We start from the raw sequence: 23551 nt of genomic DNA, 5'->3' as shown, positions 1-23551 counted from the left end.
CATACGAGGCATGGTACCCGCACTTAGGCACCCAGCGAAAATCCGACCCCCAACAGAGAAAGGAAAGACAGGATTGACTTAGAGGTAGAGAAAAACGAACGAAGCGAGGGGGCCGAGTCGAATCAAGTACACAGAATGTAAGAATACAATACAGATAAGCCACATGCAGCAAAGTAAGGCCAAATGAATACGCTTAATAGCCAAAAAAAGCGTAAGACGAGACAGAGCGTAAACCTGACAAGATGGTGTGGAGAGCCTTGGCCAAAGGAATGATTCAGCGCTTATAGCTTTTAGAGGCATTTGATTGGCTAAGAGCGGACTAGGCAAGACGGCTCGTCTTTTCACTGTTAGCTGCGCAAAATTTGGCCAAGCAGAGCAAACCGATAGGCCTAGTTTGCATCAGTTTGACATGGTACAGTATATGACACCGAAAAATGATTCATAATGATACCTCATTACCTTTCTGACAAACATCTTTTTTGTTGACATATGATATAAGCAACATAATCTGAATTTGAAAAAGGTAATATATATGTTTAGTTCTCAAATTGTTAAGCGCTGGACAGTTAAAGACAAAATACATTTTGTTGACTTCATATTCTATCACTTGTCTGAAGATTTGAACTGCCTGACTTTCAAAACTACAGGCCTAGTTTCTCTGATAATTAGCAGCAATATACATGCATGCACACACACACACACACACAATATATATATATATATATATATATATATATATATATATATATATATATCCAATACACCACCTACACTCAGTTTAGCCCCTTCACTGCTGATGCTGAGTATGCCCATCAGTAAATGGCGGTCACCCCTGTGAGAAGGAAAGTCAGGATGTCAGTCACCACTATGTATCTGTTTGAGGTTGCATTAATCTTTTTGGCAAAATCAAAGGAATCATTGCTATGTACACTAAAAGTTGTAGCTGCACTTCAAACTCATGCCACACTGATCTCACTTTAACAAAGTTCAGCTGTCAGGGAGTAGCAAAGACTGAAAGAGAGAGACAGAGAGTCTGGAGAGAGAGTTGAGAGAGAGAGGCGAGACACAGAGAGACTGGAGACAGAGAGAAAAAGAGAGAGCATGCTTATTATGAAATACAAACGAAAATATTTTAATGAATATCAGCCAAAGGCCATAACTGAAAACATCAGTAGACAGGAAGAGAATGTGCCATCTAATTCCTCTGAACATTCCCTCATATTTCATGATATAATGAACAGCACCGGAAAACAGCACAGCATACCTGAAATTGTTGGATAGTTGAAAGAAAGCGAGAATGTAACAGACCTACTGTCTTACACCACTCCTCTCTCTCTCTCCCCTCCACTTAAAATCTTTTACACTAAAATACTGCACCCGTTCTGTCAGTCATTGTCACCCGCACAAATCTAATGTCTGTTATGACAGATGGACTAGAAAAAGCATCAAATAAATACTGCTGTCAGTTTTGTCACTGTGGCTGTCATCACCTTTGAGTTCAAACCAATCATCAAAGACATATATCTTTCATCATTATTACCATACATAAAAGATGACAAGCACAACAGCAAAGTGGTTAAAGCACTGGACAATATGAGGGTCCCGGGTTTGAATTCCCATAACAGTGTCTGGTGGGTAAAGGGTGGAGATTTTTCTTCCAGGTCAACATATGTGCAGACCTGCTAGTGCCTGAACCCCCTTCATGTGTATATGCATGCAGAAGATCAATACACATGTTAAAGATCCTGTAATCCATGTTGGTGTTTGGTGGGTTATAAAAAAAAAAAGAATATACCCAACATGCACAACAAAAACAGAGTATGGCTACCCACATGGCAGGGAATATAAACAAACAAACAAAAAAAGGTCATACATGTAAAATGTTACATGTCTGTATCAGTGTATGGTATATTTGTGTGTGTGACTGAAACCTGACTGAATGACACAGGAAACAAATGACGAGTGCCCAATGGCAGCTGTCAGTCTGCTCTACCCTGGTAGTCAGCCTGTTGTGCAAATGACTCAGTGTTTGAAAAGCGCCTGGAGCTTGGTCTCTGACCAAGTTCACCAAGGATAGGTGCAATACAAGTATCCATATCATCATAATCATGTGCACAGCCTGCAAAGATATGTTTATCCAATGACTGGGACCACTGTCTTTGCTGGACAAGTTTCAAATGGCCTTTTTGCATATGAAGCAAATCAATTTTTCACATGCACTCAATTTAGTCTTGTTAGCAAAACCTTACTGAGAAGAAAAGGGCCTTACACCTGACATATATGATAAAGTTTCAAATGGCCTTTTTGCATATGAAGCAAGTCAACTTTTCACATGCACTCAATGTAGTCTAGTTAGCAAAACATTATTGAGAAGAAAAGGGCCTTACACCTGACACATATTTTTGTTTATAATCCAGACACATTAAACCAACCATTCAGTCTCTTTGTGTTCGCTGAACCAAACCACTATGAAGGAAAAATGGGAATACAAGCAGGTTGTTAGTGAACTTATTACAGGTAGTATGGCAACATTTTGTGTAAGACATCAGCTGACGTCATATAGGCACTGAATAGTTTAATGCACAGAAAACGAAATGCATGTATGTATCTGCATGACAAAAAAGACAAAAGATGAAACATAAATGTAAACCACTATTTATAAAGCAGTAAAGCAGTAGATTCACATAAAATTCTGGGTGTCTTGTTGACAAAGATCAAACTTGGAATGACCATACAACACACTTAGGAAACTGTCTCTTTAGCAAAATACCTCGGCAAAAAAAGAAGAAAAATTCCAGGACATACATTCATGCAAGCTTTTTTATCTTCTTTTTTTCCGGTGTGCATGATCTGCCAATCATTGATTATGAATAAACTTTATGAGACAGTTGTAACAATGTTAACTTAAAACTTATTCACCATTTGTATTATTTTTTAAAAGCACTGAAATTACTAGAATTGTTGAAGTCAAGCTCCCTGACCCCTAAGGACAATAAACAGCTTAATGTATAATCTTTCCATAACAGGCTATTTTTCAACAAGGCAGTTTGCATGCATTAAACCAAAAATGGAAAATCTCTGAAAAAGATTACAGGCACTTTTAGTTTTAAAACTAATGACCACACCAACAGCCATATGTTATGCATACCTAGATCAAGAAAAGATACAAAGCAGTTGCAGCTAATTCAATGTACCATTTCCGAATAAAATTTTGACTTGACGCGACTTGATTTTACACACACACACACACAAAATATCACTCACATAATAATGTGTACACACAGTGACACACACACACACTCACTGTCACACACACATGTGCGCACACATACACACACTCACAATTAAACTCATCACATATGTGCGCGCGCACACACACTCACACACACACACACACACACACAAATCCCCCAGAAACTAACCCTTGTCAGAGTTGTCCTGATGATTTTTTTCCTTTTTTTTTTTTTTTTTTTTTAATTGAGTGAAACGCACAATTTCAAGTCAGGCTAACCTTGTGGTGTTACTTAGCTGACAGCAGCTGACACTGTGTGCCGTGACCTGGGGATAGGGACAAGGATCTAACATTGACACAGCGCTCTATAATATTATATGACATCAGCAGTCCAAACCACACCAGCTGAGAACATCACATGATCACAGTATAAATTTATATATCACTGTGACCCCCAGGATGGAATACAACACTGACACAGACACCCGAGACCATGAGCAGAAGCCATTATCACTGATTATTTTTATCTTCTGACAATGCTGTCTCAGCACTGATAAGTTTTTAGTACCTGAATAAAAATACACTGAAGTGAGAACATTATTACATGATAATATGCATGTTTTTGTTTTTGTCAATAAATACTAAAATAGCACTAGATGTTCAATCAATCATACTATCTTAAAAAGTTGAGAACTCTCTATTACTGTATTAGTATTTGGTGGATTTCTTCAGTCATCTGTCTATTTTTCATTCTTATTATGTTCCCAATTCTGATCTGCGAGTTGGGTTTATGCTTATGTCAGGTATCTACTCTTTTTTCTTTTTTTTTTAAGCCAATGTGGTGTAGCGCATGTATATATAATATATATAGAGAGAGAGAGAGAGAGAGAGAGAGAGAGAGATCAGTCTGCATGCTCTGACACCACTTTGGAACTGAAACTATCAGTATCACTTGAAACTCAATTTGAAAATAAACAACATTTACACACACAAGCTAAGTAAACCTTTAAGTTTAGTAAGTAGACGCACAACAACAACAACAACAAAAATCAAAATCAATGTTGAAAAGCAAAATAAAAGTCCTGAAGTCCTAAGGTCTTTGGAAGTAGGCAGGAAACAAATGAATTTTAATGCAGCCAGATTTCTGAAATATATCTTAATAAATCAATCATATTTAGGATTGTCTGGTACTAAGAAGGGCTGTTTCCCTCACTACGTCTTGAGTAGTCTGGAACTCCTAGATTTGTGGTGAGTTCCTTGGAGCCCCCATCTTTTTTCTTTAACACGTTTTTGGGAGCCTTGACTGGTTGATGTCAAGCCAAGGTTGATGTCAAGCCACTAAGTAAGAGTTAGTAGCAGATTAACCACACAACTTAACATTTTGGGAGTTGAAGGTTATCCTCAGTGGTACAACTACAAGGTGAAAAGAAAGAAATCTGATAGTACTCTCAGTGAGTATTTCAGCCAATATAGTACACACATGTTCTCTCAGTTACTGTCTTAGCTTTAGAAATGCCATCAACACATCCCACACTCAATGTGGTGTGTGTGTGTGTGTGTGTGTGCGTGTGTGTGCGTGTGTGTGTGTGTGTGTGTGTGTGTGTGTGTGTGTGTGTGTGTGCAAGCGCGTGCGCACGTGTGTGTCTGCCTGTCTGTCTACATGTCTGTGTGTGTCTGTGTGTATGTGTCCACCTGCATATCTCTACAATACCATAGCAACAATTACGAAAATTCATCCTGCCATGCATACAGGTCTACAAAATATTGTGTACATTTGAGTATGGATGAACTGTAATCTGCAGACTTTTAAGTGTGTATGCGTGTGTGTGTGTGTGTGTGTGTGTGTGTGTATGTGTGTACTTGAGCTTGTGTGCTCTTGTATTTGTGTTGGGGTGGGGGTAGACAGAGAGGGAGAGAAGAGAGAGATAGTCTCAAAGAGCTTGTGTTTGTGTGTGTGTGAGAGAGAGAGAGATAGAGAGAGAGAGAGACTGGAGAGAGAGAGAGCCATCACTTCACTCTGCTAATAACTTTATAAGTAATTTGTTCTTGCTTGGTTGTTAAAAGTAATACTGTCATAATATCAGCTGTTTGTCAATTATTTAATATGCATGAACATAAGAAGAAGAAGAAGAGCAAAACTAATGACGTGCTCTTCTATATTGCTGTGTCCTCACAGAGAGGCTAACATTGCTCCATAAATTACATTAAACAAGAAAGAAACAACAATGATCAAGAAAATTCAAATAACAACCAATCACTCGCAGCACTCCATAAATTACATGTTACAAAAGCGAAGCAACAATCATCAAGAAAAATAATCAACCAGGAAGAAACAATCACCATCCTCGCATTATGAACAACACACACACACACACACACACACACACACACACACACACACACACACAGGAGTAGTATATCCCTCACATTTCAGTAGCAAATTAAACTCAACTGTTGTTATTCAAATGCAAGACAAAACTACGTTTTCAGTAGGGAGCTGAAAGAGTCAAGGGTGGGAACCTTTCGCTGGTCAGCAGGCAGTGAGTTCCAGACTTTCCACTGATCATGCACCGAAATCTCCGACGCAAGTATCTAAGTTACCGATCTGAAATACGATCGTACTTACCATGATGATGATGACTAACATGACAATCACTGGTATCAGACACGAGAATCTAAACCGGCTTTCGCTTTAATTTTTCACAGCAGCTCCAAAACTCTTTCGTCACACAGGTGGAATGAAAGACGTTTGGGTAAAAGCAGTGTTGGTGGTACGGGAACTTAACATCTTCCTAAAAATAGCCTGACACACTGATTTTGTACTTTCCAAGGGAAACACTGCGAAACGGCTTTGGGCGATCAATATGTCACAAATGAAAACTAGGTCTCTTACTGATAGGAACTGTTTCACACAATCAGTTGGCTGCTTACCCAAATTGCAGAGTGAACAGAACTCTGAGTTATGTTGACTGAAGCTCGCTTCTCTCCCACTCTGTCTTTGTGCAACACTCTCGCTCAGTCCATGCTTGCAGCTGCTGTCAACTTCTGGGAATGTAAGGGGAATTTTCACGCTCGAGAGTTTGAAGGGAGACAACCACGGTCTTTCCTTCACTTGGCACGGAAGGAGTCGTCTACTTGTTGAATTAAATCAAAGAAGACATTATTTTCGTTGTTCTTCGAACACAGATGCGTTGTCAAAACATTTACACACTGCAGCTGGTTAGTGCTGGCTTTCAGTCGAGTGACGAAACAATCGTAGAATCACTGGTTGGAGTCACGCAGTGACATGATTTTGAGGTAGAAATAGATAGCTGACTCAAGTGCAACCCAAATACACATTTCGAAATCGTAGTTTTGAAATAGCTGTTTTTCGATGAAAGTGACAATCTGGAATGGTCCTGAACGTTTCGAAACCACTGACCTCGTTACGCCACCCCCATTCCACCCCTTCGCCCTCTACAACGTGATGTATTTTTTTTGTACAATATGAGTAATACTCAGTGAAGTAACTGAGTAATGTTATTAAAAAATATTTGAAAAAAAGGCCGGGGGGGGGGGGGGGGAGAGAGAGCTGACTTGTGTTGGAGTCTGAACGTGCATTCGTTTACGACATATAGTATAAATAAAGAGAGAGTTGTGTGTGTGTGTGTGTTCCGGTGTGTGTGTGTGTCACAGTGTGTGTGTGTATTGTGTGTATGTGTGTGTGTCAGTGTGTGTGTTTGTGTGTGTGCATTTCGTGATTAGATGATTACGATGCATGTTACTTTGTTTTCCTTAGGCCCGTCGCCCACGGGGCGTCAGCGACAGCCGCGCATCATTTTTTGATGCCTCGCTACATTGTCGCGCCGACGCCTGAAACTTGTAGCGAGGCGTGTCGCTCGCATACAGGCGACAAATCTCCCCAGGCATCACGCATCACGCTCCATATTTGGAAAGTCACGTGCTGTCAGTGTCGCCCTGACGATAATTTATTGTTGATACTGAAGAGGAAATTATGGTTGACTGTTGCCATGAAAATACCCCCCACTTTTTCGAGGAAGAAAACAAAAAACAAAGTTTTTTGTTGTTGTTTTTGATGATGTTGTTATTTTTTGTTGTTGTTGTTGTTTTTTTGTTGTTGGTTTGTTTTTTTTTACATTTGAAATGGGGCAACATTTAGATATAACATGCTTTTGTTGTTTTATACTGTTTGTTTCTTTATTTTCTTTTGACGTTTTTTCAAACACATCACCACGTTTCCTTGAATTTATTCATCGCACACCCGGCCTGTCCAGTATATCTGTTTATTAGTTATTATTCAGTCACTTTTCCATGCATGATATTCATATTCATTGCGAAATCAATCATTTGATCAGTCATTCAGTCACTCACCAGTCACTATATTAATTGTTACATCAATCAAATGATCTCTCATCTGTTAACTGTCTCAAACAATGTAATGAAATAAAATCTGTGTTGTTTAGCATGCCATTTTGCTTGTCTATTCATTCATGCAATTAGATAAACTTCAGTGAATACATTCTGCATTGTATTTGTTTATCTAATATTGTACTATTCATTATACAGGTCTATCTGTCCAACTGTCTGTCTGTCCTTAATAATTTGTTTAATGATTCATGCGTTTACTTCTTAATTTACTTGTACTTAATCATTCATTCCAAATATTTGACATGACAAGATGAACTATAACAATTTATACTCTTGACTGATTGTTCATTTATTTCATCTTTCTTTTTTAAAACTCGTTAATTTATTTTAAGATTCTTTTCCTATCACACTAGAAATAACAAAAACATCACATGGTATGCAAAAGACACATGGCTACAGTATTTTTCTGTCTTGGTGACCAGACACAGCCATAGTGTGCAGAATCACAAATAAACAAATCTAGTTTTAAACACACACACACACACACACACACACACACACACACATATATATATATATATAGAGAGAGAGAGAGAGAGAGAGAGAGAGACAGACAGACAGACAGACAGACAGACAGACAGAGACAGAGACACAGAGAGAGACACAGAGAGAGTTGGTGGACTGATCTTTTGACTGGAGAGCGTGAGAGAGAATATGTGTGAGTATATATATATATATATATATATATATATATATATATATATGTGTGTGTGTGTGTGTGTGTGTGTGTGTGTGTGTGTGTGTGCGTGCGTGTGTGTGTGTGTGTGTGTGTGTCCTCTATGTATTGATGTTTACAATCAGATACAAAAAGTGTATATATACTATATATAAGAAAATGTAATAATTTATTTAAGAACAATTTTACATTGGAACCAAACCTGGTTGTTGCATCTTTCATTTACATTAGTGTTTATGTGTGAGAATCCTGTACATGCAATTGTGACAATTCTTTTCTTCTCCATATCAGTTGCACAGCTTCATAAAATAAACTGTGCCTGTTGTAACTGCAGATACAATCAGATTCCAACATTTTACAGTTCCAAACAAAATGGTTTGAAAAGAAAGATAAGAAATTACAATTGCAATCAGACCATGAAGGATAAATCAATTATGTAAGCATGTATTTGTGTTGAACCAACAGTTTTCCAATAGAAAGTAACACAAGTTACAACTGAAAACATCAAAACACACTGATATTATACAATGGTGTGTAAGTTAGCAAACAGTGTTATTAAAACACCGATATACGTAATTACAAGTCATTTGGTAAACTCACTGCTGGGAAATGTTTATTTCAGCTGAAGCTGAAATAAGACAGATAAGTATGATAAGTAGGGAAGTTAAAATACTATCTGAAATCAGTTGCTTTCCAAACACCAATCATACTGTTAGTATTTGTGATTTGGATGAGAAAATAGTCACACTTAGCTGCAGTCTGCATTAATCCCATGATATTTGTATACAGTGAGCATGTGGATGAAGGAGAACATGAAGGAATTACTGTGTGTGTGTGTATGAATGAGAGACAGACAGACACACAAACACCCGGCACAGACACACAGACACAGACACAGACACACACACACACGGCACACTGACACACACAGAGTTCTTAATTTATGAAGTTGAGCTAACTGTGAAACTGTTTTTTTTTTTTTTTTTTTTTTTTTTTTGTTGTTGTTTTGTTGTTGTTTTTTGATGCTGAATTTGAATTTGAGTTGAGATGTATGATCTTACTCTAAATGTGCTAATTTTACTGGTGTGATTGCCTGATTCTATGTCTGTAATTGATGCTCTGATGCCTCATTTGCTTACAACTTGGTCAGTGTGGTTTACAGCTTGATATTGTTTTATTATTGACTTCAGCACCATATTTGTTTGTTCGTTGTGCAGGTGTTATAAATTTTACAAAAAGGACTGGATGCATAGGTGCGTGCATACAGGTGGTGTGTGTGTGTGTGTGTGTGTGTGTGTGTGTGTGTGTGTGTTAGATAGTAGAATGGTGATAAATGTTATCAGTTTTGCTTTGATATGACTTTGTTATGTGTGATTTTGTTACATAATTATGAAGTATGCCATCTTTGTTTGTTTGTTTTGCTTGTAATCTGCATGCATCACAGATGTCACTACACTTAATAGAATTGTCTTAATAAGATAATAAAGGTATTCTAATTCTGGTTCTGATTCTGCGAGTGTGGCTGACGCTATTGGGTCGTCAGTATTGCGTTGAGGCTTACGTCAGTTATTACATGTCTGCACTGCAGGACTGCTGATGTCACCGCCTGACGTCAGGTCCACAACAACTGAATTATTAGTCTGGCTGTCCCACCCCTACCCCAAACCCTCGGCCCCTTTCCGCCGTTCCACCTTTTCCTTCTTTCTTTCCTTGAGTCAGTCTTGTCTTCCTAATTATGTCGTATGTAGGCTACGCTTGCGTTGGCCAACAAGCGTGCATCATGATCATAATGATGACACTGTCGATAGTAATGACTCAGTAGCTCCACTGTAACGTATTGATCCTAATCACGACCCAGGTTATGATGATGATGATGATGGTGACTGATTGATTAACAAGCGTATGCCGGCGCGCCTGGTGTGTTTTTGTTATTCCAGAGTTGAAGCATAGCCTTTTACGGCCACTGGGGCAGTAAATTCGTATCCATTGTTTCCCGCAGAGCTTGGCAGGGCCCAGCCCTGTCCTTCCGCGTTTTCACCTTCCCCGGCCGGTCAGGTACCCGAGTTCACACCCGGGTGTATAGCGGAGTGAGGCCGGAGAGGTCGGAAACTCCTTTTCCAAGGGCCCAAACACAAGCCGACTCCGGGCCTCAAACCCTGCATGACCATTGGCGAACACTGGATCGGAGGTCAAAACCCTGACAACGACGGTGCTTTGATCGTTGTATTACATTGCATTGTACTGTATCTATCATATTGTATTTCTCTGTGTGTGATTCGGGTTACTCTCCACGTGGAAAGTCGCTACAATGGCAGCCCCCATCCCCCTTTTTCCCCTCTTGTCCAGTCTGCAAGTGAACTTAAAGTGGATTTTTCTCCACAATTTTGCCAGGAACAACTCTCTTGCTGCCATAGGTTATTCAACGTGTGCTGAGTGCATGCTCAGTAAACAGGGGACCTAGGTTTATCGTCTCATCCGAATGACTGCCGTTGTCCAGACCACCAATCAGATAAAGTGGATTGAGGGGAAGAAAATCCTGGTGAGTGTGGGATTCGATCCCGCACACTCACATTCTAGCCGGACGCGTTACCACCAAACCCCCAACCTCAGCCTGTACCCAGGCTTTACATTCGACGCATCAGTTACGGACCAGCCGTGCAGAAGCGTAAGTGGCCGTACCTGTGCAGTCAGTCACGTAGGCCTATGACCCGAGGAAACCACGAGCGTTCTCTGTGACCTATGCAGCACGAGCCCCCACCTGCCTCTGGCAACTGATGTGTTTTGTAGTCAGCCTGTATCACTGTACGATTCCGGCGAATGTTACCAAAACAACAACTTAAACACGAGACAATCAGACACATGCATGCACACTAACGAACTGACACACAGATGCAACACACACACAAGAGCGCGCACGCACTCGCACACGTACACACACACATATACACACAATAACGCACTGCATGCACGCACGCATACACGCACACGGCGGAACGCAAAACAGCGTGCGCTGAAAAGGCCTTCCTGTGATTGCCACGCCAGTGAAAGAAGCGAGAGATCAGATCGGAATAGTCACGCACTCGCCTTTCCCTTTTTTTTTCGTCACTCCACAGTGTGTACTGGTCTGAGTGCTATTTGCCTGATTCCATCAACCACGATGGCTGCTGTGTATGATAATTATATAGGAAAATATTTAGTGTTGTGTTTTGTGTGTGATGTTACTGTGCCGGTGTACGTGCACGAAAATCAGTGTTAGTGTGTTCGGTTGGAGGTCTGTGTTGGGTGGTTGGGGGGGTACCCGTTATGTCGCCGTCCCGCTATGCCGCCGACCCGTTATGCCGCCGTCCCGCTATTCGATGATTTTTGAACAAGCTTTTCTCGGCTGTTTATGAACCAATCTTAGTAAAATTTGGATCAAAGCTCGGGGGCTATGATGTCTACCGAATGTATGAGTTGAGACCCATTTGCGCCATTTGTGACGTCACAGTGGTGCAAATTGCCAAAATTTTGATCACTAATATCTCCGCTGTTTATCAACGGATTTCCTCCAAATTTCAGTTACGTGTTCATTATACTAGGGACTATAAACGGTACAAGTAATAAGCTCACGATGACGTAAATCATGTTCTATTTTTAGAATGCGCAGTTCTCTACGCAAACAAGCTTTTCTCAGCTGTTTATGAACCGATCTTTACGAAATTTGAAACAAAGGTCGTAGCCTATGAGGATTCGCGAATGCATACGTTTGGACCCAATTGCGCCATTTGTGACGTTACTGTGACCCAAATGTCAAATAAAAAGGGAGATTATTAGTATGAGTAGTATAAGGGATGGGGGTTCTATATGTAACGGATTTAAGCGCCCATAAGGCACAACAACGCCTTAAACCATAAAAACGAAAAACCCGCGCGATCCGGTTTTAAGTGCCCATAAGGCGCAACAACGCCTTAAACCATAAAAACGAAAAACCCGCGCGATCGTTTTTTTCGGCTTATGGAGAGCCAAATCACTAGATAAAAAAAATTATGGTTAAATATGTGTATGGAGAGCCAAATGGTCATGGGGGTTCTGGTTCATAAGAGAGGAGGTATCAAGTGGGTCAACCGTTCACATATGATCGTTTGACCTAGTTAGTTTGAGTACGCGCGATCCTTAAATATGTGTATGGAGAGCGAAACGGTCGCCCCGTTCCCCGCGTGCTGGCAAGCTAGCGACCGCTCGGCGTGTGTGGCCCGAGCGGGATCAATAGCTAAGAGTGTAGGTCCCCGCCCGCGCGCCTCGCAGATCTTCCCACCCGCACGCACGGCTTGTGATCACCCTTTTAGAGAAATACATTATATTGTAAATATAGAAAAAATGCCTTTTCCGCATAACATTTGCGAGTACCCCAAAGTTAAAACAAGTGGAGTATGCGGCCGACCTTGCATGGGACTCTATTGCAAAGATCATATTAAATGCCATAGAAAAGGAATGCCACTTCCAGTACTTTGTTTAAAATGCAACCTTTATGTACGCACGAAGTATGCTATTTGTTGTACATGTAAGCATAAAAAAGAGAAGCCTCCTCCCGTGGAGAAAAAGATTGATCCTATACCCGATTGTGGAGAACATTCAAGCGACTCTGAGGATGAGGATTATGCTTCTGATGATGATGATGAAATTGACCCTTTTGAAGCCTATTCTAGAGGGTATATTCCACCCTTTGGTGGAGTTATCATTGGATTCAGAGATTGATCAGCTTGTGAAATCCTATTAGAGAAAAGATTATATATAGAACATATTGAGAGTAAAAATGGCGCAACGATATTCTGAAAAGTATTACCGTGATCTTGCTTCTAAAAAAGAGATTCCTAATCATGAATCTATGAATAAAACTGAGTTGATTAAAGCACTGGGGTTTGATGCTTTGGAGGGGGAGACCAATGCTACGCTTAAAGATATTGCACGAAAGCTCAAAATTCGTGGTTTTAGTAGAATGAAAAAAGATGAACTTATTAAAATTATACGTAAACTACAACATAAAGCTGAATCCACGGAGGAGTTTGGTAGTATTATTAAAAATTATAAACTTGCGGCTCTTCCAAATGAAATAGATCCGCTTTCGTTTATGATGAGTAAAGTGGACACTATTAACCAAAGAGCTATTCCACTGACCAAACAAAATATTGTTTTAACGGTGGAGTTTGCTCATATTAAAAATGATGATACTACTGTAGCTGTATTTCGATCGGAATATCAAAGTATTATTGATGTTGTTGATGATCAAGATATTGAAAAAGAAATAAAACATATTTTGTTAAAAATAGAAAATTTTACAAATGAAGGTTCAGGATGGTTCATTAAAAGAATCTTTAGTTTATGGGTGAATAGAGTTTCTATTACATCTCCAGGATCCTTTATTGAATCACCACAGTGGTTAAAAAATAAAAGAGCTGTGATTAATATTAAAAATAAAGATGATCAATGTATAAGACATTGTTTACGTGCACACAAGTTTCCAACAAAAACGAATTCTAATTTAACTTCTGCCTATCCTTCTGATGATGGGTTAAATTTTGAAAATATTGACTTTCCTACACCTATAAAACAAATTACAAAGATTGAGACTCAAAATAATATTGCTATTAATGTATACTATTTAAAAAATAAAACGATTGAACGTGCAAGAATATCAAAACAACCCGCCAACATGGAGCGTATTAAACTTCTTATTATAGAAAATGAAAATGGTGGACAACATTATACTTATATTAAGAACTTTAACAGACTACTTAGTAATACAAACAAACACAAAGCAGCAATGTACTTTTGTGAGTATTGCTTGACAGGTACAACATCATCAGAACTTTTAGAAGAACATATTAAGCGATGCGCGCAGATCAACCACAAGAACTATTCTCGCGTTGAGATGCCATCGGAGAAGACAAAAATGATCAAATTTACCAATTTTCAAAATCAAATGCAAGTTAGTGATGTGATATATGCTGATTTTGAGGCGATTTGTAAAGAAATAAAAGACGATTCCGATTCGAATAATACCATCAAAGAAAGCGAACACATCATCTCGTCATACGGGTTTGTGCATGTTAGGTCTGATGGAAGGGCGTACAAACCGCAACTATTTCGTGGTGAGAATGCGGTCAGTCATTTTCTCGAAAAACTTCGAGTAATATATTATCATACTGTCAAGGAATTGAAAAAACCAGTTCCAATAAAGGTGACCCAAAAAGATAACGAATCGTTTGAAAACGAACGAGTTTGTTGGATATGTAGAGGGGAACTACTCGCAAATGATAAAGTAAGAGATCATGACCATATCACAGGGAACTATAGAGGTGCCGCGCATGCATCGTGTAATCTTAAATTGAGAATAAAACCTTGCCGATGTGTTCCAGAATTTTAGAAATACGTGTTTGCGAACTCATAATCTCGATCCTGTTCATTTTTACATGCTTCCTGGAATGTCTTGGGATGCTTTACTCAAGAGTACGGGAATAGAACTCGAACTGTTGACGGATATCGAACAATATAACATGATAGAGGCGGGAATACGCAGTGGAATCAGTATGACTGTAAGAAGATACGTGGAGGCTAATAACAAGTATATGAAAGATTACAGGCCTGAAAAAACGGATTCGTATATCATGTATCTCGACGCGAACAACTTGTATGTTTGGGCGATGTTACAAGCTTTACCCACGGGTGGATTTATCTGGGATAACGATGCCAATCTCGAAAAGATTCTAAATCACCCCGACGATGATGAGACGGGATATATTGTGGAGTGTGATATCGAGTACCCTAAGGAATTACACGACGAACATAACGATTATCCCCTAGCTCCTGAGAAAATAGAAATAAAACTCGAAAACCTCTCACCCTATCAACGACGCCTTCGTGAAAAACTCGAGATGCGCGGAAAGGAAACGAGAAAATTAGTTCCGAATCTATGGAATAAGGTTGGTTATGTCGTTCACTATAGAAATCTCAAGCTATACACGCAACTTGGCATGAAAGTAACTAAAATCACAAAAGTGTTAAAGTTTAATCAAAGTCCCTGGATGGCGCCCTATATATTGATGAACACCAAACTGAGACAAGCCACTACTAACGATGCCGATAAAGATCTGTATAAATTAATGAACAACTCGGTATTTGGTAAAACTATGGAAAATATCAGAATGAGAACGAATATCAAATTATTCAAGTTAGATGAAGAGGACAAGGCACGCAAACTAATAAACAAACCGGCTTATGTCGATCATATGATCATCAACGAGAAACTTCTAGCGATTCACTACAAAAAAAATAAGCTTGTGCTCAATAAACCTATCTATATCGGGATGGCCATTCTCGACCTATCAAAGTATCTCATGTATGATTTGTATTACAACCACTACAAGAAAAAATATGGAAGTAGATGCAGGTTGTTATATACTGATACCGATTCATTCATTCTCCACGTAGAATGCGAGGATTTTATCGCTGGTATGGATGATAATGTACATGACCGCAGTAATTTTCCAAAAGATCATCCATTGTACGATAAATCGATAGAGAAAGTGCCAGGATACATGAAAAGTGAGCTCGGATGTAAACCGATCCGACAATTCTGCGGCTTGCGCTCAAAGATGTATTCGGTTGTAGCGGATGATGGATCAGTTATCAAGAAAGCCAAGGGCATAAAAAAATGTGTGGTGAAGGATGAAATTGAACCCGATATGTATAAGGAGTGTATTGATCGATCTGTTCAATTTACTAATAGTATGAGAACGTTCAGATCGTATAAGCACAAGATGTACACGATCAAGCAAATGAAGACATCACTCTCACCGTACGATTCCAAACGCTATTGGCTAGATGATGGTATTACATCTTACGCCTACGGGCACTATGGTATTTCTGTATCGTGAGGAACAACCATAAGCTCTTCGTGTACAAACCCTCTGGATGGGCCATTTTGTAAATAATAAAGAATAGGATCGCCGGGCATCATACGCTTAATATTATAAACTTTAAGAGACCAAACGGGATCCGTTGCTCGTTTGCGAGCTCCACCCTCGAGCTCACCGGGCTCATACAAGTACCGAACTTGCGCATCACGCGGTAACTCTCCTTTATCATCTTTAGTCGGTGCAGAGGATTCGGCTTCTACCGATTTGGCCTTTATTGCGACCGACGGTTTCTTACCTATAAGTCTCGTCACCTCATTATTCAATGCAGCCACAACAGCCGGTAATGTAGTGACCCATTCTGTTGATCGATTCGGCGATTTCATTTCAGCCACATATTGATGACTAAACAATCGTTCTGCCAGCGTACGATTAAATCTTTCTACAATAGCCTGGCTTCTGTGTGTCTTTCCACGCCTTACTTTTTTAAAAATTTTGTTCACAGCACCCATAAACTCTCGGCCAGGATCTACCTGAAGAAGTTTGGGCAACTTCAATGGGCTGCGGTCGTAAATACGTAAAAAAGTGGCCGCCACTTCGACGCTGTCTTTCGTTGTTAGGGGTTCGGCTTCTTTATATCGACTCGCAACATCAACGACAGTCAGCGCATACTTATACGTCTTACGCCCGATTCTGTCATAGGGTAAAAATAAAAGGTCAGCCTGATGAACCTCATTTGGGACAGTAATATCAAATTTTGCTCTCGGAATATACTTTGGAGGGGGTAGATAAATTTGCCATATAGTTTGTTTTTGTAACCATTTTCTAGCCTCATCCTCAGACACCTTGGCTGCTTTCGCGAGTTTTTTAATCGCCGAATAACCCTTCCAATAACCGCTTGGGCTGTAATAGATCTTTTCCATTTTATTTAAGAAAGTAAATGTTTAATATTTTGAAATCGCAAAACCAAAAATGACCATGGTCATGATAATAAATACGTATTCTCGATCTTTTTGTCCCTCTGAGGGTGTATAAAAATCTGAAAGTTGGGGTTTATGAGAAAGAGGGGGTAGTGGCTCCCCCATCACTTTATAATATTCTTGCATAGCCATATCCACATCCTTAAACGTGTTCACAGCATGTTGTTGTTGTCTTAGTTTTTCATTTATATAATCTAAACGTTGAATCCTCTCTTTCTGCCATTCTGCGGTCGCTGCCTGAAGTTGTTCTTGCGCTTTGTTGTGTCGTTTCTGTTCTTCTAACGCGTCTGAAGACCCCAGTTTACTAAATAAAAAATTACTTCCGGTAAATGCTAAAGCGTTTACTATTGCCCCACCAACGAGTAACGCTACTGATGCCATACTATAATGATGATATTATTATTACTTCAAAATATCATGTGGGAGAATACCTTGTTTTTCCAACATATCCTTCGTAGCCATAGCGAGGGCTATATCCAAAGTGACCATCCCGATATCTTCGAGGTTGAAAGCCAGTCTAGGTGTCGGGGCTTTCGTAAATATTAATTTTGTCAATCTCGAGTAACCAGCGGCCAATGCGCTGACCACAACCGCGTGGTATACAGTGTTTGCAATTTCTTTACCGTTTATATTTGGCGTTGCCATTGTTTGTTGTTTATAAATAGTGTTCAAATTAATGTTCAAAACATGATAAATGGGTTGGGTTTTGTTACCACAGGTGGTGGTTGTACTGGTTTTTTCGACCGATTAAAATATATGTAAACACCACAACCTATTATCATCGTAGCAGCAGCAGCAATGTACAAGGGATTGATAAAAACGTGATCTGGTCTCCTCGATGATGGTTCTTCTTCTTGTTGTTGTTCTTTTCGCTTTTCGAAGTTTTTCGAGAAGTTCTTCATGTTTTGCTTTTCTAGCAGCAGCACCTTTTCGACCCGCTTCAACTTTCTTCTGATTCTTTGGTTTCGTTACTTCCTCCATTATATTTATTAAATTGACAATGTTTAACAGTAGTTACAGCTGTGGTGAGCGGAGCTAAGAACATGCCAAATCTGTGATATAGTTCGCAAGTAAAGCTGTTAAGCACATGTCCCAGGAATGGATCTTGCTCGAGATCACTATTTAATTTTGTTTGGTCATCAATTGGGAGATACATACAAACTGCTCTGGTATACAGTTGTATAATTGTATTACCGAGTGATTTTGTAATCATCGATCCTAAACTCGCTTCGTATCTCGTATAAAGCTTGTCTATATCCGCATCTTTCATCACTTCGATTTTATCAACACTAAACTCTTTCCCTAAATATTCTTTTGCTCCACCGGCTGAGACCACCGCCATAAGCCTGTCGCGTTTGGGATCCTCGGAGAGTAATTGGTCCATCTTCTTATATTCTATATACCTCCTTTTAAGTTTAAAATAATGAAAAACTACAAATCCAACGACTATTAAGAAATTGCTAACCAGTGCTAAGGAACTGTTAAGCAGTGTTAAGAAATTGTTAAGCATTGTTAAACAGCTGTTGATTATTACTAGCAAATTTTATATGCAACTGGTTGATCAGTTTTTAATATCAACTTGGAGTGTTTGGTATTTGCCAATGATTTCCTAACCTCTTTACGTTCATTTTGTGTTGGAATGACATCGTTTTCTCTTAAACACTCATCAAACGAGTCCCTATCCTTACAGTGAAATAAAGCCACCCATTTTGTTTGTTCGCGAAGGTCAGTAAGAACCGAGTTGTATTTCTGAGTCAACACCCACACAGACTGTTTCGTGTGTCTTCCAGAAAATGCGAGTTTACTCAACATTTGCTTCTTTTGAGTAAGAGCCTTTAAGTCACTACAGTCATCGATGATGTACAACGTTGGCTCCCTGGCAAATATTTCAAAAAACAGCCCAAGCCATTCGTGAAGTTTATCACCGGGATTAACGGTGTATACCCCGCGGTCCTTTCTTACCCACACTCGGGATCGATAGGCTTTATTATATTCGAGAGTAGGGCATAGAATTACAATATTCTCGAACACACCACGATATGTCGTTTGTAATAAATCTAAAATAAATTCGGTCTTACCGCACCCAGTTTGCCCGCAAATAATTGCGGAATGTGCTTCTTTAGTAAACAGCCTCGACAAATCTTCCATCTTCTATATTTAATTGTCCATCCATAATTACAAATACATACGCATTTAGCGGTTCTGCCGTTTCAGCTTTTTTCTGAATCTGAATCGTAATGCCTTCAGACGCATTTTCGATACGACGTCCACTCCCGTGAAGAGAATTATCATCTGTGGTGCGCATATCCAACCAAAGAGCATAATTATTCGTGAAATATTCGCCGACTGTGACATCCGCTAGTTCTAAATCTTTTACCACTTTGTCTACTTCGGGGTCGCGTTTTTGCGTTCCGAAAAACTTTCTGATTTCATCCCATTGTTGATAGGAACGCATACCTTGACTAAACAGTTGATTGGGCACACCTTCGATCGTCACTTCAACCTTATTGATCTTAGGATTGTAATACTCATCAAACAACAGCAGTACCCCCTTCATACTTTTTGCCGGCACGTTGAGATTAATATTCCAGAGTGTGTCAGATTTGTCCAGAGGAATTTTACGATGTCGTAGTATTCTATCATATAAAACAGCGAGCCTACCCGAATAATAACCGGCTATCTGTCTCGCAAGTTCGGGTTGTGTGACTTTCTCAAACTCGAGACTAATCCCTTCTATCGTATAGGATACATCCGGGTCTGTGCTGAGGATAACCTTGTTATAAGCGTTAAAGGTAAGTTCATACTCCAGGCGATCGCCGAGAGCACTCTGATAAAATGGTGCATGAGATTCTAGCAATTCGAAATCAAGCGGAATACAAAATCGATTACCATAAGCCTCCGCAATGGCGGCATCTCTAACGATAGTGTTATCTTTATTATCTGCGTTAATACGCAATCGTGTCACATTACGGTGTGTAGTTAAGTCAATACCTTGATAAACGGCGTTTCTTCGTTCTTGTCGAGTTCGCCAAAGATCTCCATAAGTATAAAATACATCACTATCTTCAACGCTCATGATTTCATTACCGGAAATGCGAATGGTTGTTTTACGTACTATGGCTCTACCAATATTATCAACGAGTGTTCTGTTCACATCTGTTGTAGAAGTCAAAGAAATTTTGAATGCTAGTCGAACACTCCCCGGAACGATCACATCGTCAACACCTAAATTAGGAAAGCGTACAAGAAGTTGTTGATTCTGATCGATAGTTGACGGATTGTTAGTAATCACGACAGTCTGCCGCACGCCCTTTATCCCCCGCGGCTCCCGCAAACTTCTCATTGGATTAAGCTTTCTTCCACTCATTTTTTGTTTTATATAGATATAATGAAACTTTATATTATAAGTTTAATATGGCGGAAGGGTTCGCAGAAGGTGGTCAGTCAATAATAGAATCTGGTTCCTTGGAAACAGAATTATTAAAGAGCGCGGTTGATGATTACTATGATGCATTTGGACAAGAGCCCGATGTTGGGCGAAATTATGCCAATTTTGAACTTGATAGTAGAGGTACACTACGATTAAAAAATAATCCAGATTTTAATATCATTAACGTCCGCACGAAACAACCCCTAGTACTTTCAACACTAGCGGGAAAACCTGGTGGAGCAAATATTATTCGCGAGGAACTTGGTTTTGTAGACTGGAGGAAAAACTTAAAACCCCAAACGGTCGCGGCTCTCCAAAAGGTTGAAACCAAACTGGGCGAAGAAATTGAGATGGATGATTTCTCGCCAAATACAATTGATGAAGTACTTAAAACTATAGATGATCCTCCCCTGGATGGCACCGATGAACTGGGTGGTTATATTCGTGACCTCAAAGGTTTAGACAAAGCCATGCAAAGACAGCGCGGTAATCTTTCTGACAACCTCTCAAAACTCTCTCACCTGGATGAAGAAATGTCAACTTTAAAAATAAGAATTCAGTCTGCGGAACTAGCTGATAAACATGAAAGCGAAATCAAACCCTTGCGTTTACAATTAGACGATCTAAACATCGAGCGTGCTGCACGACTAGAAGCGATATCAACACACAAAGAAGCGCTGCGATCTCAAATCAGCAGAATGCGTGAAACGATACGCAGAATTCTTGAGGAGGACACAACACTAGCGGAACGTATTCGAACGCTTTTTAGAGAACAAGGCATTACTATCGTTTCCATTCTTACTGCCTTTGGTATGATTATCAGCACTATCGTTTTGGCCGTCACGGGTGGAGGGGGCACTCCACGGGCGCCGGGTAAAAAAGATGACAACTGGATAAGAAAAAGACTTAAAGATTTGGGAGAATTACTTAAAAAATTAGGTTTAAAGGCGATTGATGCCCTCCCAGGAGTCATTGGGGCTATTGTTTCGTGGTTATTAAGCACGTTGGGTAAAGCGGTTGGGTGGTTAGCCAACAACCTGTGGGCACTCGTGCTCGGTGCTGGCCTCCTCCTGATTGATTATTTAAAGAAGAGAAAGTAAATACCACCTATCAATCCTAAAGTAAGAGCGACTTTATAGTCTTTGTGAGTTGTTGGCTCTTCTTCGTACGATACTTTCGCTGGTTTGAGTTTAAATTTGTTATCCGAAGAACCTGCACCATACAGAAAGGGTCTATTACCAGCACCGGTAGCTATTGCAAATCCTGGTCGAGATGTTTGTATTAATTTTTTATTTCTATAGGTAAGAGTGCACCACCCGCGAATGCCTAACAAAACTCTCGTTTCACCCGCTCCTGTCCTCGGTGTTGTCAAAAGCTTGTGTGATTTATAATCGAGCACCGTATTACTCGCATCAAGCATTGCCAAGTCTGCATCAGAAGGTGGCACAAGAGCCCAGTGACCTCTAGACCATTGAAGAGCTTTTCCTGATGGGGCAACAAAATAGTATGCATGTACATTTGGTGGAACACTTGGATGTTGAGTAGGTGGAACACTCTGGGTATGTTGGGGTGAAACACTCTGGGTAGGTGGTACAATGTGTGGTAGTTCGTTTAATCCATCATTAACACCAATATTCTGTTCTTCTGTCGCAATGACAATTTTATTATTATAATTAATGTGTGTACCAACCCTCAATGCCATATCAGATGGGGCCATATAAAGGCCAACACCAAATGCAAAGTTTACTTCGGATCTCGCGTACTGGAGAACGTCCTGGTATTTTTTTATCGCCGTTTGTAGGTTTTCGGGGGCATTAATCGCATCTTCAACATTGGCTAAAAATTGTTATTGCGCATCAAATCCAGTTCCTTTTGTTGTTATACTCGTGCGCGTTTGCGCTTGTGACCCTATTAGAGCCCACACATAAGTGCGAATGCTATCGTTGAGACGAACTATCCCCGCATGTGTAAAACCCAACCCCTTATCAGGAATAAATGTTGTCCAAACCCGGGTGATGTCCACCGTATGTCTGATTGTATCGTGGGGGCTAAAGAACACAGGTCCCTCTCCTCTGTTTCTCATTGCCTGTCGTGCAGCCCCTCCGGGGGTCTCAGCCTGAATAAATTCTCCCAAACCAAAGCCATGCTTTTCTATTTTCTGTCTCCAATCCCTCTGCCCAAATTCGGCACACAAACGCTGATAAACTGCTTTATCAAACGGATTATTATACATGTTAAATGCTTGGTCGGTGGGTAGCGGGATTTTTAACTCGTCCAATAACCTCCGAATCTGATAGTAAAAATGAAACCTATACATGGCTCGAATAAACGGATCAGAAGCTTGAAAATGTTCTTCCGTTACTCCACACCCGGCGGTCGCGCACCATACCACAAAATTGATTTGATTCTGCCACCACACTATCGGGTTGTTTCTCCACGCAAGCCAGGCTGCATTCATCGCGCGAATATCCCCAGTCATAGTGGGGTTCGCATAAGACTGAAAAACATCGGGAAACTTGGCGGTAAAAGAATATTCGCTGTTCACGTAGATCATTTGCGTACAACTTATTCTTTTTTCTTTATACCCGGTTGTATAGGACGCGTCCTTGTTGAAGCTGTAAATTTTCTTATTCATAGCTACGTATATAATAACAACCGATATTCAAAAAGACGAATTACCGCGGTGCATACCTAATCAAAGTGGAAGACTAGAAATCGCGCTGCGTGAAATAACTTATTATCCCAACTGGAAAAATATCAGTGATGAGCTCAGAAACAATTTCTTTACTACTACCGATCGTAAGATAATAATCCCAGATGGTTATTATAATGTGTGTGAATTGAATAAAGAAGTGTTCACCCCCCACGGTGCAGAGTTAGACTTGCACGCTCCGAGTGGCTATCTGAGAATAA

General features: G+C 40.0%; 1 protein-coding gene across 1 annotated transcript in view; it reads right to left on the bottom strand.

The window, feature by feature from the left end:
• The window catches only part of LOC143280304 (uncharacterized), a 75594-nt gene that overhangs the window by 43524 nt on the left and 8519 nt on the right, over positions 1 to 23551 (bottom strand). The window contains exons 2-3 of the mRNA XM_076584935.1: positions 10375 to 10492; positions 772 to 832 (exon numbers count right to left, since the gene is read on the bottom strand). Coding sequence (XP_076441050.1) covers positions 772 to 832; positions 10375 to 10492 — 179 coding nt within the window. The remainder of the gene's footprint in view (positions 1 to 771; positions 833 to 10374; positions 10493 to 23551) is intronic.

The sequence above is a fragment of the Babylonia areolata genome, chromosome 3 (genome assembly GCF_041734735.1).
Source record: "Babylonia areolata isolate BAREFJ2019XMU chromosome 3, ASM4173473v1, whole genome shotgun sequence".
NCBI classification, from domain to species: domain Eukaryota; kingdom Metazoa; phylum Mollusca; class Gastropoda; order Neogastropoda; family Buccinidae; genus Babylonia; species Babylonia areolata.
Note: the sequence above shows the minus strand (reverse complement) of the source record. Positions and strands in the feature narration are given on the sequence as shown.